General features: G+C 45.3%; 1 protein-coding gene across 1 annotated transcript in view; it reads right to left on the reverse strand.

The window, feature by feature from the left end:
• Window positions 1-240: 240 nt before the first annotated feature.
• Window positions 241-18441, reverse strand: part of pappaa (pregnancy-associated plasma protein A, pappalysin 1a) — a 64986-nt gene continuing 46785 nt past the window's right edge. The window contains exons 14-15 of the mRNA XM_056578978.1: window positions 16071-16169; window positions 241-4620 (exon numbers count right to left, since the gene is read on the reverse strand). Coding sequence (XP_056434953.1) covers window positions 4516-4620; window positions 16071-16169 — 204 coding nt within the window. The 3' untranslated portion in view covers window positions 241-4515. The remainder of the gene's footprint in view (window positions 4621-16070; window positions 16170-18441) is intronic.

Genomic DNA, 18441 nt, shown 5'->3' on the forward strand with positions numbered 1-18441 from the left:
CCCGGGCCCCCACAAACTGGTCTCACTCTCTCTCTCTCTCTCTCTAGCTCTCTCTCTCTCTCTCAGGCTGTGAGTACACATTTTCACACCTGGGCAAATAGTTACACCCGCCAGGAAAAGCAACAGCCCCGATCCACTCCCTCACGTACCCCCTCTCTCTCTCTCCCTCTCTCTGCCACCTTTTTTCTTTGCCTTTCTGCCATGTATGATCGCAGCCTCCCTCCCTCCCTCCCTCCCTCGCTTGCACGGTATATGTGTGCGTTTTCGCGTTCTTCTCTTCAATTTGCTCTTTGCTATTTGTATTCAAATAAAGGCTGTGTTCTGTATGTGTCTGTGGTACACTGTGGATTTACTGCGCGACGAAGAGTATATATTTTTGTTTTTTTTCCTTCCTTCTGTAACACAGGTGTGTGATTGGCTTACGTGTGCGTTTGAAAAATGCAAAAACCATCAAATAAAACAAATAAAACAAATAAAAACATTACATTCTGGCTTTGACATAAACACGGTATATGTGTGCACTGCACTCACATATGTAAGATGCGGTGAATCCTCATTGGATGAAAACCAAAACAAAGAAATAGTGTCCGTCTCCACCCAAGTTACCAATGAAGCATCTCCTTCTGTTTTTTGTAGGCCTTCAGTATATATATACGTCTTGAAAACAAACAAACCGATAATATTTTTTTGTTTATAAGAAAGACAAAACCAAAAAAAGTACAAATAACTTACATGGACATTAAATATAACTTAAAAAAGTATAACACTCTCAATAAATAGTTCTACTATTTACACCGTTGCTATGAGACGCAAAAATGTTACTAAAATACCAAAAATATAGAAGCAGCAAACAGTACAGGCATGAGGTACAGCGATGGCTCCTGTGGTGACTACAGTAGGGAGGTCATGTCCTCACCCGATGCCCGAGACTGAGACTTTCCTCCCAGAAATATCTCGGTTTGGCTATGGCTTACAAGCAGAACTTCTTCCAATGTGTGTTGAGAATTCATTCAGTCAAAAAGCTGTCCAAACTGTGTTGTCAGTTGACATGCAAAATGGCCACTGTCAATGGCCTGTTTTTCCCCTCTTGTTTTGTTTTTGTTTTTTTATGACTTTTTTTTTTTTCGCTTTTTTTTTGGTTCCTGCATCAATGGAATTAATACAAGTGTACCTTCAGGACAAGGTGGAGGAGATTTTGTCGTGAAGTTTGTGAAACGGCTAGTCGTTTCGTTTTCCGGTTTGAACCAATCAAAAGTCAGCGATACATCCATACAAATGGGGGGCGAGGAGGCCTTTAGGACCTGGCTTTTTGTTTTCTGTTTCCTCTCAAATGACCAACCGAAAGAACTGTGTGTCATTGGTGTGTACAGTTATTGTTGTTGTGGTTGTTGTTGTTGTTGTTGTTGTTGACTTAAGGTCAGTCTCCCCACTGGCAAAATAGTTATATGGGAAGCAGCAGTATTGTTGAGTAATAGTACATATCATTTGATAAGATCAACATATAACAATTCAGTTTACCAGGGCTATATATATTTCTTTTTTTCATATAAAGTGTTAACTGCAATCTTAGAAGATCATGTATCATGTCAGGACACCCTAGTTCCTTTTTTCCCCCCAAAGAAACTAAAGTAAAAAAAAAAAAAAAAAGTCTCTCCATAGTCCCTTTTTTGGTAGTTGCTTCATTTAGCTCTCTTTCCCTAATAACAATCTTCGGTTTCTCTGCGGAAACTTAAAAACACAAAACCTAAGATGATACATTACACAACAGCTATATTTGTAATATATAATGACCTCTGATGTATGTTTTTCACGAGGTCTTTATGGAAAATGGAAGATGAATATAAGAATAATAGCAAGCTTCTGTCTTTCCATAGGCTTCTTGGATCCAAAAACCAGTTCATATATTTGGCGGGAAGGTAGATTTTAGGGATTAGGATTCAAAACACACTTAGCAAAGAAAAGCTAATAGTAATAAAGACAGTCAAATGACAGAATATCAAAGTTTGTTTCAAATCACCATTTCAACAATAGCAGCTTCTAAACATGTTTGAATTATATACTATTCTTCTTACATGGCAACTAAAAAAGTGCAGTAACTGAGGTCAATGATACAAATACTGATTAAATATGACATAAAACAAAAACAAAACCTAAAACGTTTTTTCTTCAACTTATTTGTCATAAAGAACATATAGTAATATTTACACTATACCGATTTGAAAATAATACGTTCCTCGTTATCTTTTCTTTTTTTTGCTTGTGGTGGTGTTGTCCTAGTTGATCGATTGATACAGATTCCGATACACAATGATTTTGTACTAAATGACGTTTCAGCTTGCCCTCTGTCTACGACCATGTTTTCATTGTGTCGTATGCGATAGCAGCCTAATACGGGACCGTGGCCGAGGCAAAGACGAGATACAGAGCGGGGACCCTGATGAGGGCGGTCACCATGACGAGGTTGGTAACCAGAAAAAAGAAGAGCAGCAAAAAAAGTCGGGGACCAAATCGTCAGGCAGCCTTCGTAATCGAATACGCATGAGGAAAACCGTTGCATACATTTGGAATGGAAAGTAGAAAGAAATACAGACACAGATTAGCAGCCATATCAACTATTGAAATCCATCGGGCGGGATTTGGTGGAGGGATGGATACGTTCTCGGTATTGCAAAGAGCCGATTCCACCGTTGCACCGTTAACGGCAAACAACTTCTAAACCTAAGAAGAGGACGTTGCGGTGTTTTTTTGTGATGAATACATCCAAATGTCATTTCAATATGCATCTAAGCAAACCTAAGAGGGTAATCATGAGAGAGAATGTGGTATTCTCCTGCCAAGGTTGGCCTACGTCCAGCCCTGTCTCTGTGGATGGGCCGTGCAGTAGACCTACTGTGCAATGAAGCGGTAAAAAATATTGAGAAAACCTGACGAGCATTGACTACATTCTTAACAGGCTGGCAGTCATTTCAATTTCAGTCCAAAAACTATTTCCGGACGCTCAGGGCTATCAAGCGGCCATTCGTGATTACCTCTACTGTCCACTCGTGAGTTCTCCTCCAGTGCCTTTTTCCATAAAGGAAAGAGTTTGAACTGAGATTGAAATGAGGCCGTCCCTTAGTGAGGTGTTATCAATGACATTCTTTAAGTTGTGTAAAATCAATGTATTTCGCCTTTCCTTTTGCGAACTTGCAAAGTTACGTTGAGATGGAGAAGTGAGGTTCCAGGTTTGTAAAAAGTTCCTAGTGCATTTATAATGTGGTGTAGCCAGCATGCGTTCTGTCCCAATGTGTGTTTTAGTACATGCATACGTATGCAAGTGTAAATTAATTCCCAAAGGGGGTTAAGCAAGGAAGACAAGGCATTGTCTAACTCCATTAGATTAATGTTATGTTAAAATCGCAAGTAGCAGCAAACATAGTAGCAGAGGTCATGCTAAAAAGAATCACTGGACTTGCATTCCAAATAGAAGTATATAAAAAGAGTTTTGGAACCTAGTTTTGTGGTGATTCATCATGGAGAAACGAGGTACTAATTTGTTTCAAGTTTTTTTTGTTACGTAGAATTTGTTTGCAACTCAACTGTATGGCTGTCTCATTTCCCGTTAGACCGTTTGTTTATTCTGACCGCCTGTTTAGGGAATCATCTGTATGGCCAGAGATACTCAGGAGATAAGCAATACATCACTGTGAAGCATTAGGGATATCAAATGTCTAGCCAGTTTAGAATCAAGGAAGAGGAAGTCACTAAAATCAAGCCCTTTCTTAAAGTTAGTAGCATGCCTTTGAGTGCCCATGACTTTGTTTCTTTGTTAAAGATGAGGGTGATACTCTCCTTCATACAAGCAAATCATGGAACTACCTAGGACACATTCGACCATTTTGACTCATGAGATTATATGGCATTGATATCGTTAATATTTACACCAATGCTGGCACAAACTGAACAAAAGGCATGCTACCGAGGCTTGTTTGTGTATCCCTTTTTCAAATTGTTGCTGACAACCTTCTGAATTTTCATTTTGTTTTTAATTATTCTTTCCCCCTTTTTGCTGTACGTGTTTGGTTTCCCTGTACGACGGAATCGCAACGGGGTTACCTTCCTTATACATTGGAGCGAACGTGGGTCTTTCTAATTTCTCTTTTTCTGCCGGGACTTGCTTTTCCTGTTTCTTTGTGTTTGAGATCAGTCTGCGACGTGGAGATTGGAGGCAGTTCGGCTGGTTTTGGGTTTTGCAGTTTGGACGGAGAGGTATGCCTGTTAAGCAGCATGTGCAGGAAGTTGAGGAGGAGCAGGAGGAGGAGGAGGAGGAGGAGGAGGAGAGTGGGGTTGGTGGTGGTGGTGGTTGGTGGTGGTGGTGGTGGGAGCCGAAATGAGGATGAGGAAGGAGGCGGAGGTGGTGGTTGTGGTGGTGGAGAGAGAGAGAGGTCTGTCTCGGCCACTCTGGCTGTGTGTGATGGATGTTGGAGATCCGGGGGGGCCATGGAGGAGGGAGGAAGGCTCCACCTCCCCGATAGGTCACCCCAGGGAGTGGACGTGCTCCTCCTTCCGGTTCTCCATGGAGTTGGGATCCCGGCAGGAGCACTCATCCCGTATGTCGCAGGACATCGGGAACGGGATCACCTGGTTGGACACACAAAAAGACAAGAAAAATAATCACCCTTCAATCCATTGCATGGTGGTTTGGCCGAATTTCTTCGCTTTGGTGGTCTACAGACTGTAATGTACTCCAAAGCCATCGATGAAGCAGTGCACTCTCATCTTCCAAACATGCCTAGTGTGACGGTTACCTTGTTACTATCAAAGGGTAGTGGACTCTGTTGAGGAAAACAACCTTTGTAACGACCACAACACAACAAAGAAACACTCCAACACCAAACAGCCCCGAGGGGACGTTGGCGTGTCGTCACTATAACACGGGGCGCTTTCACGGAGCTATTCAGAGCTCCACAACAAGCCATAGGACGCGTCGGAGCGAGTGTCAACACCCTCTCCCCTTCTCCGAGGCTATTAGCTCCGGCGCCATCGTGCTGGAAATAGAATCAGACGATGATGATCGAGACCACCAATGACACCCCCTGCTGCCCCCCCACCCTCTCTACCCCCCTCCGGCGTTAGACGTCATCGATGGACGTTGGCCATGCGTCATCAGGCACCAGCTGCCGTCGCCTGGTGCTGCCTTTCCCTCTAAGGGGATATACTCCTTCCTCAGCTGGCTGGCTATACAGCATGTGCTACCCCCACAGCACAACCACCGCCACCAGCAGCCCCGCTCCTCCAGGGGAACACATGTGGTCCTAGGAGGGTGAGCGCGGAGAGTGAGTGCGACCAACTGGGAAAGTCTGAATTCTTTAATTCTCCTAGGCTCATCGGATGAATGTGTAGAGGCTTGCTGCTGCTGCTGCTGCTGCTGCTGCTGCTGCTGCTGCTTTCGCAGTCTCACTTTCACTCTTTCTTGTCTGTTTCATTAACTTCATACCACGTTCATATCTAACGGCTGTTATGTTTACAGGGGGCAATGGTGGGTGATCCGGGGTGGGGGGTTTGGATTACACTCTGTTAGTATAGAAACAAGTGTGGACTTGTGTAAGACAGACTGTTGCATGTCAAACGATGCTCCACAGTGATTTGACTATGTGTCAACAATTCCAATTTCAATCAAAGTCCGACAATTTGGTCAAGCATTTCACCCTAATAGTAATTTCAACATTAACTGAAAACACATACATTGCATTCATCAAAATCATGCCAGCTATTTGTAAAGGTTTAAACTTTTTTTAAGAACATCACAACTGTCATAACTTTTCCAAAATCAGCTCAACTGTACCTTTCAATGCATTCAAAGCAAACCCCCGATTTTCCTTTTAGCGGACCTCTTCAATGTTTTTCTAAGGGACCTCTGAGAAGGGTAACGTCTTGGATTGCACTGGATATTGCAAACACACACCCACACACACCCACACCCACACACACACACACACACACACACACACACACACACACACACACACCAACACACACCTCAAACTGACACACACGTCCCTGACTCGAGCGTTATACAAGCGGACATGGAGAGGCGCGGGGTAAACAGGCCGAGGTCCGCAGACTGAGAGAGGGAAACAGGGGAGGCCCCGGCGGAGCCGTGACGCAGGGCCCGACCCTTATGTAACGACCCATGAAAAGGAGCTTGGTTGTGGGGAAGGGATTTCCTAAATGGGGATGGAGGATCATGCCATGGATGAGGCCGCACCGAAAGGGCCCCTCTTTCGACATGTGACACGTCTGCAAAGTGAGTGCGCCCGCGGATCGGACCCCCGCGGACGGGCCCTCGCGGACGGGCCTTCAGAAACAACCGTCTGGTTGTCCAACCGCGGTGGAGATGTTTTTTCGTTCGTTCTTCTCAGCCACGCTTAGATCTCTCGAGACCACCTGTCTCTGTGTGTCTCTGGTCTCTCTTTTCCGTCTTTATGATGCTCATTACGTTTTCCTTCCCCCCTCTATTGATTCCATCGCTCCTCTCTCTCTCTCTCTCTCTCTCTCTCTCTCTCTCTCTCTCTCTCTCTCTCTCTCTCTCTCTCTCTCTCTCTCTCTCTCTCTCTCTCTCTCTCTCTCTCTCTCTCTCTCTCTCTCTCTCTCTCTCTCTCTCTCTCCCCCCCCCCTTCCCCACCCTCTCTCTCTCTCCCTGTTCATCCCTGTCTCACGGAGGGCCGAGGGGGCCGGGCTGGGAGGAGAAGATGGTGGGTGGCAGGTTTGACGGGGTTTCCTGTGACCTTGACCTCCGGGGGCAGCCGCCCCAGCTGCCACACATCTGGCCCTGATTGGGGGGCTCTCTCCCAGGGTGGCTGGGAAACAGAGGGGAGGCGGGGGAGGGGGGATGGGGGGGGTTGTCCCTTGTAGGCTTCATGGCCCAGGACCAGCGCTAGGGGCCGCGTGAGGACTCCCCACTAATTGCAACACATAAGGCCCCGAGATGGGAGGGAAGACGGCACGTCAGAGGCTAGCTAGCTAACCCCCCGGCGCAGACGCGGGTCAGAGACCACCCTGTGTGTGTGTGTGGGGGATCCTTGAAGGAAATAGGGAAATAGGGTGCATGCCTACCCCTTTCCGCAGAAACGTAACCCAAACCCTAATCCCACATATTTAGTCGTATCATTTATAATTAGTGTTATTTTCTAGGATACTAAACAAAAACTCCCTGATGTTCTGCAGTTTATTGACAGAAAAAGACAGAGAAAAAAAAAAAAGGATGGGCATCTGAGCACGGAGGTTGGAGTCTGTTGGGCAACACTCTGGTGCGTAAACATCCTCAAACCTGTAGCGGGATGCCCCCTCCCCTGGTGGGTTACTACCTTTGCTCAGCTGTGGAGAAATCCCTCCTCCTCCTCCTCCTCCTCCTCCTCCTTTCCTCCTCCTTTCCTCCTCCTCCTCTCCTCCCCCCTCCACCTCTTTCGTCCTCCGTCTTACTCACTTGCCAACCTCCTCTCTCCACATCCTCTCTTCCCCTCCTCCACCTCCTCTCTCCTCCTCCTCCTCCCCCTTCCTCCTCCTCCTCCCCCTTCCTCCTCCTCCTCCTTCTCCTCAGACGCTTAATTAAACTTAAACTGACCCCCCCGCCCAGCACACACACACACACACACACACACACACACACACACACACAAAGGCAGATGCATGAACAAACACACCTATGCACACACACTCTCATGCTCTCACGTGCACACACACACACACACACACACACACACACACACACACACACACACACACACACACACACACACACACACACACACACACACACACACACACACACACACACACACACACTCCCGTGCAAGCACGCACACACAAACACACAACAACACAGACATACCTGTTAAATTTACTGAGGATATGATGCACAGACCCCCGACGTCCAGAGTTCTAACAAGTTATTAACCCAGCGTGTGCGCACACACACACACACACACACACACACACACACACACACACACACACACACACACACACACACACACACACACACACACACACACACACACACACACACACACACACACACATTAACACTGTTGGAAGGATTTTCTGCTACTCATTCGTTAATTTGCCGTTTTGAGTTTCTTACTGCAGTAAACATGGCATGGCATTGCAATAATACACACGGTAATGAAGGTACACGGTGTATGGATAATGAGCGGTTAGAAATAGGGGAGGCGAGGAAGGAGCACTTAACACTGTGGATTGACCCCCCCCCCCCGCTATCCGTGACTCTGTTTTAATTGTCCTTGGCAGCCGAGGGAGACTGGAAATTAAGGTCAAGCCCAGTTTGCCAGTTGACATTTAGCAAAATAAAGAGCTGTTGATGCCATCCTTTCGGTGTTGTTGCTCTGTGCTCTTTTTTCCCGTTGGGTCATTAAGTTCTGATTATATGATGGGAGGCGTTTCTGGGCTCTTTGGGGTGTTTCGGAGCCCAAAATCTGGAAAAGATGATGTTTGAGATTTTTAGTGGATGTTTGTTTTTAACTGCTAACGCACACTATTCCAGAGGTGAAGTTGTGTATTGTCCCTTCAGAGTGCTGTTCCTGTGTGTGTGTGTTTTGCACGCCAGGGCCCTTGGTGTCCGAGGATACATACCTATACCTATATCTATCTATATATATATATTTATGCAATATTTGTATGCACTATATAGATGAAAGTATAAGATGAATTAGATCAAATCCATATTGTAAGAAAAACAAAAACCTCCCTGTTCTAATAATAAATATATCCTCTCTGTTCAGAAGTACTTCTTGCAGCAACTTGTTTATTTGACAGCCCTGTATATTAAGCTCTATGAAAGTGTAGCGGGGGGAAACAGGGGTGAAAGATGGGGGGGGGGGGGGGGGGGGGGGGGTGGGGGTCCCCTCAACATTAACCACCTAAAGAAAGACACCTTCCTCCAGCCCAGCCGGGCTGACCATCGAGCGAGGAGGGGGGGGGGGGAGGGGGATAGGAACATGAGGTGAGGATAGACCAGTGAAGGGAGAGCCAAGGCCGTATAACCGTTAAACAAGCTGCCCTTCTCGGCATGGTGCTTCCCAGCATCCCCAGGAAGGAATGCCTTTCAACGTGAGGCATGGGGGGGGGGGGGGTTGTCTCGTCCCCCCCCCCCCCCCGGCCCACCTCCCTATCCTGTACCCCTGGCCAACAGCTTGCAACCATTAAGAGAGGGGGTGAGGGTGTGTGTGTGTGTGTGTGTGTGTGTGTGTGTGTGTGTGTGTGTGTGTGTGTGTGTGTGTGTGTGTGTGTGTGTGTGTGTGTGTGTGTGTGTGTGTGTGTGTGTGTGTGTGACCTTACGTGCAGCCAGGCCTTGCACCTTCTCACTTCCTGGAGTAGAATAATATACAGCGAGTCATCCAGAGATCTCTGCCTAATACGCAAATCTCTACCAAAACAGCAGAAGAAGAGGCGTGGGTGGCGGTGGAAAATAAATACGGGGAGAAAGTTGCCTCCCCGCAACTTCATCTTTTACTAACCCCATGCCTCCCTCACTACATTGTTTCTAGCGAGCCCCTCACTCTATCGGAGGTGATGAGGCTTTATCACCTCCGAGGATGGCCAGGATGTTTGGGATGACCGAGGAGGGACGGATTAAAATAGGGCAGTGTTTGGTACATGAGGGGATGCTGGGTCGCTTTTTGAAGAGCTTGCAAAAATGGCAATTCGGCGAAATGTTAACAATTGTTTTTGCATTTAAACAAATCAGCTCGCCATTGTACCCGGTAATGGCCTCTATAATCATCAGCGAGGTTCTCAAATGCCATTGGTCGGCCAAACACAAAAGCTTGTGTAAAAAACTCGGTTGTATCTGAAGAGTGGACAGTCACTCGGGGGAGATGAATACTAGATCAGATGGGTTTGATCAACGCGTAGGTTCTTATTTGGTCGTTTTTTTCCGTCTTAACGGTCAGTTATGTTACGTTAGAAGTAACACGATAAGAAGGGAAAACAAACATAGCCGCGGGGGACTGTCTCAGGGTGGCGCTCTCCGTGCAGGTTTGTGTTCATTCACGGCGGTTATTATGAGAAGAGGGAAGGCGTGTGGTTGTAACCTCTACCTGCTCCTCAATGCCATGTATCTGAAGTTCACTAAGTGGCTTGGGATACAAGTGTCTGCTGAATAAATAACTAAACATTAAGTGTGTAAAGCGTGCAGGGACAAAAAGCCAACGCAGTGCATATGCTTTTATATTCTAAAGGAGCAGGGATGTAAGAGGTTTGTTTGCGTTGGCTGTGCAGACACAGAGTCACTTGACCTCAACAATAAAATGTGCACTAGACAACCAGAACAGCAAACATACAGGGGTTACTATCAAGCAAACTTCCCTTCCAGGATATCACAAGGTTATTAGGATACCATTAAGGATGTCTTCTTGTTTTATTGTTGGTAAGTAATAGGTTTGTTGACAACAGCTGAAGCCTGACTGCAATTGCCAAGGTATTTCTTTTTTCTTTTTGCTATATCCAAAATTATCTTTCTTGGGTCAATAAAGTGGGGGGAAAGCACATGTGATTTGTTGGGATCTGTTATCTAAAAAAATGAAGTAAAAGCGGTTATAAAGCCAGAGCTAAAATTAGATGCTTTCATTTTTATGGTAGGCCTACTCCGCACATATTTGATTAGAGATTGTAAGTTCCAGGTATATGGCTAAAAGTCTTGCATGTCAATCCGTTTTCTTATTTTTATGAAGAAACTTCTTGATTATTTTCAGACGGTTTCCTAAAAGTCTATATATTTTTTCTTTATTCTCTTTCACAAAAAAAGAAACTAAAAAGATGTCTTCCAAAAGGGAAATACCACGAGTCATTCCAAAGTATTAACACCATTTATTTAAACCAATTCCAGGTTCCAAAAGGCCTTTAAGAGCAGTAGGGGTGTGCGCTTTTGTTTCCAAATGGTTTGGATACAGGAAACTATGTGTCAAAACAACAACTAACATCAACTAAAAAATAAACAACTAGCATCAATCCATAAACTATCATTGTATCTCTTTAATGTTTGTGGTAGTGAACACGCTATGCTATCTACACAAGCTAAACTAGCTACGTTAGCTATACTATCATGTGCGGTCTTGAAATCCTACCAGATTTAAATGAACTTGATTTGAATGTGTCGTGTTTGTCCAAGCGGTTCTGGGAACCGCCGGATCTAAGACTGTTTTGTTTTGCTAACAACAGAAACAAAACAAAGTCTACACGGGAATAATTCAGAGGAAACCAGTAAACCAGGGTATTACATAATGTGTGTGTTTGTGGGCACGTTTGTGTGAACGGTAACTTTTGGAAAGTCTCATTATGGCGGTGTGAATAACATGACAGAATAAATTACGTTTCCAAAATGGATCCCTGGTGTTAATCAAATAAGAGATTACAATCGATAGAAAGGAAGTGCAAATGCCTGTTTGATTTTTTTCTAGGATACCAAGGTGAAATGTCAGTGACCGCACATGAAGCAAGAAACACATACATACACACACACATACACACAAATTCAAAACACATTGTTCGCCTTCTGGGCCAAAAGCGGGTATTCGGAACAACAAACAACATGAGGTCCATTTAGACTGGGACTCTAAATTTACTTACAAGGTCGCTTTGTTGTGTGACGAGTTAGGAACTCTATTTGGAAAACCCAGGGGCCTATGCTTCCCCTACAACTGCCCGCCCGACCCTACCACCCACCCTACCGCCCTGCCATCCTGCCTTTAATAACCAGCCACCATCCATTCACTTGGTGGATGGAACAGTCTACTTCACCTTTTACTTTGTTGCATCTACTTCCACGCTGACTGGTATTACCCGATCGACCGTTTGCCGGTAATATCGATGTCCCGGCGAACATAACCTCATCGATCTACCAAGCACTAAGTGATAGTTTGCCCATGGCTATGAATGAATCATCAGGCAGTGGGATCGTATATATACACACAGGACGTCTATGAGGCCTTTTAAAAATAAAAACGGATTTGCTCAAATGGATCATTCCTATCGCTTATGTGAGCAATCTCCTGCGACCCAATTTGCAAATTAGGTTACACAAGCAGGGCCCCAATCCCAAGGTTGGGAACCACTGTGTTAACCTCCGATCTCTGACGCTGATCTGAGATTTGATAGAAGCCCTCAGAGCAAAGGCCCTGACCCCATTGACCCCTTGTTTACTAGCGGGGGGTCGGGGTGGAGATGGGAATAGCAGGAGGGGAGCGGGTGGTGATGGATGCGGAATGGGTGGTTAATAAAGCAGAACGCAATTTGCTACAGGTTACAAATTTGCAGTGATGCAATGCATCTATCAATTACGGTTCCAACGTGTACGTGTAGCCTGCAGACACAATCAGGCCTGCACACACACATCCACCGACGGTCACGCACATACTGAAACTCACGCACACATGTACACACACACACACACAGCCTGTCTTTCAGGGCCCTAACACATCAACACCCACCCATCAATGAAGGATGGTGGGCCCGCTGTAATCATCCAACTCATCACCACTTGTACGACCTTAATCTTAATTATGAATCTTGTTGGCCACGGCACTTCACTTTGAGGCCAAAGAGGAATGAACAGAGCAAATGCGATGACAAAAAAAAACGTCACGTCTAATGAAAGCCGTGCGCCTTAAGACCGTTTACACGGAAAAGGAGACGAATTCAGAAGGAATCCACATGCGTGACACGCGACACGACGGGGACATTTGAGGGGACGTTGGTCTGGGGTCCAGAGAGGAAATGAAGAGACTTCCGCGTCAGACTCCCAGACACAGGCAGCCAGACGCGGCAATATAAACGGAGCAGACACACACACGCACACATACACACACACACGGGCAGAGAGGACCATGCCAGGAGTCCAACTATAGTCCCTTGCCAGAGAGTCAGAGAGAGAGAGGAAGAGATTTATCAAGAGAGAGAGAGAGCGAGAGAGAGAGAGAGAGAGACCGAGATAGAGAGAGAGAGAGAGAGAGAGAGAGAGAGAGAGAGAGAGAGAGAGAGAGAGAGAGAGAGAGAATGACAGAGAGACAGAGAGAGAGAGAGAGAGAGAGAGAGAGAGAGAGATAGAGAGAGAGCGAGAGCGAGAGAGAGACAGAGAGAGAGAGAGAGAGAGAGAGAGACTCACGCACACACACAGAGACAAAATGAGACACACAGAAAAACAGAGCGAGAGAGGCCAGGGCCTGGGCCAGAAAAGCAGATGCTGCAAGCTAAACAGAAGCTTCAATAAATGTACAGACCGATGCCAGGAAGGGGCCCGCTAGACCAGGGGCCGGATGTGTACAGGATCCCAGAGTCGTCCATTCAACTAAAGCGCTCATTAAAAGTCAAAGGTGACGAGTTTGGTTGTCTGTAAATCATTTCACACCAGCGTTAGGGGGAATCAATACAGAATACTTTTACTGCAATAACTTTCTACTATTTAGTAATTTAGCAGACGTTTTTATCCAGAGTGACTTGGACTCGTTCCATCAATGAGCGGATTGGTGTTGGGGCGCCTTGCCCAAAGGGAGATTCTGGGCATCGGGGATCAAGCAAAGAACCTTCAAGCTGGGAGTCAAACAGCCTAAACTATCCAGCCCCTACCTCGAGATAATAAGCAGGTGTCGGTTGCTAATAATAATAATAAACTTTATATGTGGAGCACCTTTGAAAACAAGGTTTACAACGTGCTTCAACATACACAATATAAAAAACCTGCTCAAGACTAAAAGCAATGGAACAATAGAAGTGAGGAAACCTCATCGATGACTAGGACAAAGTGAGGAATAATCAATAATCTCTCTCCCTCTCTCTGTATATTGTCCTCTCTCTCTCTCTCTCTCTCTCTCTCTCTCTCTCTCTCTCTCTCTCTCTCTCCCCCCCTCTGTATATTGTCCTCTCTCTCTCTCTCTCTCTCTCTCTCTCTCTCTCTCTCTCTCTCTCTCTCTCTCTCTCTCTCTCTCTCTCTCTCTCTCTCTCTCTCTCTCTCTCTCTCTCTCTCTCTCTCTCTCTCTCTCTCTCTCTCTCTCGTAGTTAATGGTGATCGACATGCAGTCCTCTGGAAGCCCTGGGGAGCGACCTCTCTAGTCCTACCAGGGGGGTCCGGTGACCTACAGCTGTCTTTGGGGGGGGGGGGGGGGGGGGGGCGTGGAGATGTTTTCATACGCTCCTTCTACCACTTTGACCTTTGACTCCCAGGCAGCATTGGGACACAAACGTGATCATCATTTTTTTTGATTTTTGTTTAGATTTTACATCTACCTATGCATGAAATATACGTATATGATATTCTTATTATGGTTAATGTTAATATGGCTCCTGTGTAGCTCAGCTATTATTAAATAATCAAATTGTTTAATAATGTGCCGTAAAACAACATTAGTTTCACCAGGAAACTAGCGATCCTGCGTCCGCTCGCATGCAAAGGTTCTTCCAGACCGAGACTTGAAATGCAAAACACACCGGAAAGAACCTCAAGCCCCCGTGCTAAATCATTCCTCATATGTTCCGTTTAACCCGTCCGGGCTTTCATCACGGTGTGTCTCCGTACCGTACTCCGAGAGGCCACTGGAAGTGCACAGCCTTTATCTTACCTCGCTTTGGATGTAAACGCTCTGAGAAGGCAGCGGCGGGACTTAGGCACATGTTTTGGATTGTACCATCTGATTACATTCATAAATGTAATATATGCTAGATGAAGGGTGCCTGCTTTGATGCTAATAAAAACGGAACATTACCAAACGAGAAGCAGAAGACCACTTCCAATAGTTTATCGTGGGAGTGTTCGCTCGTGTGGGTCTGTGTGTGTATGTGTGTGTGTGTGTGTGTGTGTGTGTGTGTGTGTGTGTGTGTGTGTGTGTGTGTGTGTGTGTGTGTGTGTGTGTGTGTGTGTGTGTGTGTGTGTGTGTGTGTGTGTGTGTGTGTGTGTGTGTGTGTGCAAGTAATAATACATGTGCAAGTGCGTGTGTGTGTGGGTGTGTGTGTTTGTGTGCAAAACACTATCCACTTTCATGCACACACACACAGACAGTGTGTGTGTGTGTGTGTGTGTGTGTGTGTGTGTGTGTGTTTGTGTGCATGTGTGTGTGTGTATGTAAGTAAGTATGCACGTTAGTGTTATTGTGTATGTGTGTGCATATGTATTTGTTTGTGGGTAAACGTATGTGTGCGCATGCACCTTTATGGTTCTTAATACCAAACATGATGTGAGATGTGTGTGAATGCAAGTAAGTAAGCGTGAGAAGGTGTGCGTGCATGTGCGTGTGTGTGCCTGATAAGTGTGTGTGTCTGTGTGCATGATATTGATGTGAATAACAAACATGATGCGTATTGACCTCGTGCGGATCTCTGAGGACCGGGAGAGCGGCTGATGTCAGGGACAGACAGAGGAAGCGGTTTAACTGTTTAGCCCGAACCAATGGAACGCATCTGGTGTTGTGGCGGCGGGCGAAGCACAGCGAGGATGTTTACCCGGTGGAACCTCAAACAAAAAAGGTTTACCATCAGCTGTGGTCGAGTGTATTTAAAGGGAGTGGTAAGTAAATTGTATTTAAGGGAAGAGGTTCATACTAATGTTGACGACAGGTTGTAAGGTCAGGAGGGATTTACAAAAAACAGCCAATATGTCAATCAACTGGTCACTTTCCTCCATCATAAGCATGATGGTTTGAACATTGTATAGAAAAACTGAATGTAGAACAAAACGCACTGCAATGACAGACAGCCTTACAGACAGACATACAGACAGGTGGGAAGAAGTGGGACCTTCTTGGTCTTGACACTGGACAGACAGAAACGGAGAAGGACAGACAGACAGACAGACAGACAGACAGACAGACAGACAGACAGACAGACAGACAGACAGACAGACAGACAGACAGACAGACAGACAGACAGACAGACAGACAGACAGACAGACAGACAGACAGACAGACAGACAGACAGACAGACAGACAGACAGACAGACAGACAGACAGACAGACAGACAGACAGACAGACAGGCAGACAGGCAGTCAGGTTTCTGCAGACAGACAGACGGACAGAGGGCTCTGTACCTTCTTGGTCTTGACGGTGGACTGACAGCAGTCCCCTCCGTCGTAGTTGCAGAAGGCCCTGTTGTTCACCGAGTCACAGTAGTTGTCTCCCATGAACGGCTGCAGTACCAGGAAACAAAAGGCCAGAGTCATCAGTTATGATGGGTTCTTCTGCTGACATCACAGCATTCCCAACCGACAGGTTTTTTTTATTCCGTTTTTTTGTTTTTGTTTTTATGGTTACAGATGCCGGTGGTGGTGACTTTTTGTTATTATTTTAAGAATTCAGTCTGAGCTATTCGTTTGATTCCGCGTTTCATCTTCTCCGTCTTAAATAGTTGGCCTTAATGTCTTAAAATGAGACATCGTAAAACACTCAGTATACCTCTCCCATGGAGATTTATTATTCTGCCCACACCCCAAACTGGGGTTGACAACTGGTTTATCCAGTTGGCCTAAACCAGATGACATCACACTTTAATAGAGTGTGGGGGAATTAATATTTTGCAGACCATTGTAAAAGTCTGCCGTGGCATCTGCCATTCAAACCATGCGTATCTCTTTTGCTGGCTGACTAATTATCACTTATCTGCAGCTAGAACAATGTCTGCTTCTTATTGTTGGTATTTTTAATGTCTGCAAAATGTTATGTTCAAATGAAATGTATGATCAATCGTTACGATTCAAAGTTGTTTTGAAAGAAGAAGTTGTAAGATCTTGTATGTGTCCTCAATAGTATTGTTTTCGACAATTTTTGGTTCACCCAGTCACATACCGACATGCACTCCTTCACAGGAAAACATTCACCCATTCACACAAGCAGTCCACCATTCATACAATCATGTCTAATTCCAACCCTTTCAGGTTAGGTAGATGGATAGATGCCTTGCTCAAAAACATCTGGCCATCATCGGGCTACTTTTAAGTATACACTTAGAAACATATTGTAGTATAAATACTATAAACACATTATATGCAGTATATAGAGGTTGGATGTAAAGTGTAATATCTTGACATCGTTTGAATCTGATAGTTGCCATTAATATATCAGCTTAAGCAGGAACAGCTGAACTTCATTTCCTAGAATTCTGAAAAAAATACGATTTACAGCCAGGGCTTATCTCGCATGTCATGTTTAATGGTTTGAAAAGCTTCCTATTGTTTCTGTTATGGTGGTCTGCATTAGCTTGTGTGTGTGTGTGTGTGTGTATGTGTGCATGTGTGTGCTCATGTGAGCTTGTCGTTTGCAATTAACTATGCAATCATTAATACATCTGATATGCTAACACAACGCAAACATTGTTGTCAATCACATGCATGCTGATGAATTCTCGCACTATTCTCTCACAGCTTGTTTTCCATGATAAAAATGTGTTATCGTGACCTAAATTCCCATTTCTAGTAAAGAGGGACATTAATATTAAAATCCACTTAACATTAATCTGAAGAGATTGGCATGTCGACTTTCTGCATATAAACCAAGCAAAATGACCGCATGTAAAGTCGGTGAAGGTAAGGCCAAGGAAAGGGGTTGCATATTAACTACTACAACTAAACAAACATGGGCTGCGTTCCAAATATTTCCTATGTCCTCCATCCTCCTGCTCATTCACTATACTATACAGTGAATATAGCATAGTATAGGAGGAAAGGAGCAGTGTGGATTCATTCAAGGACACGGTCTACTGTCGATGATGATAATGAGGTTCTGGGCCAATCACAACCTCCAGACTTGCTTTAAGGGCAAACAATGTTATTGGACATTCTCGTGTTTACGTGGGAGAATGCGCCACTGTAGGATGTATTGAGGCCACTTTAGGCTACTTTTCGGGCTTACCACGTATTGAGTTAGTAGCTACTATGGTCAATGAGAATATCTATGAGAGATTGAGAAAGCGAGGCTCTGGCAATTAATGGAACGCAGCCAGCCCTTATTTGGTCCCTAGTGCCTTCCTGCTTCCCTAATGTGGAGATCATCTGTCTTATGTTTAAGGGGAATATACCGGGTAGGCAGAGCTAATCAAAAGAATGGATCCTGGGGAGCCAGGCAACATGGTGGCTCTGAGGCTTCTTTTGAATGTGTTGTTCAGGACAACAATGGAAGTCGACGGCACCGAAGGTGGAAGTCCGTCGGACATATGGTCATAACACGACACAGGAGAAATGGGAGGAATGAAATATGGGAGGGGGGGGGGGGGGGGGAGAAGGGTTGTTTTGGACACAAAAGTAAGCTTTTCCTGAAAACACATTTCTCCTCGAAGTGAGGCAAATAACAAACCCAAATCCCTTATTTATTGGCCGGCGATGAATCGTGCTCAAGGGAGTCGGAATGCCCTTATTAAAATACCTTAACCTTTATGTGATGGACGAGTAGCACAGAGGATTAAACAGT

The sequence above is a fragment of the Gadus chalcogrammus genome, chromosome 19 (assembly GCF_026213295.1).
Source record: "Gadus chalcogrammus isolate NIFS_2021 chromosome 19, NIFS_Gcha_1.0, whole genome shotgun sequence".
Lineage (NCBI taxonomy): Eukaryota > Metazoa > Chordata > Actinopteri > Gadiformes > Gadidae > Gadus > Gadus chalcogrammus.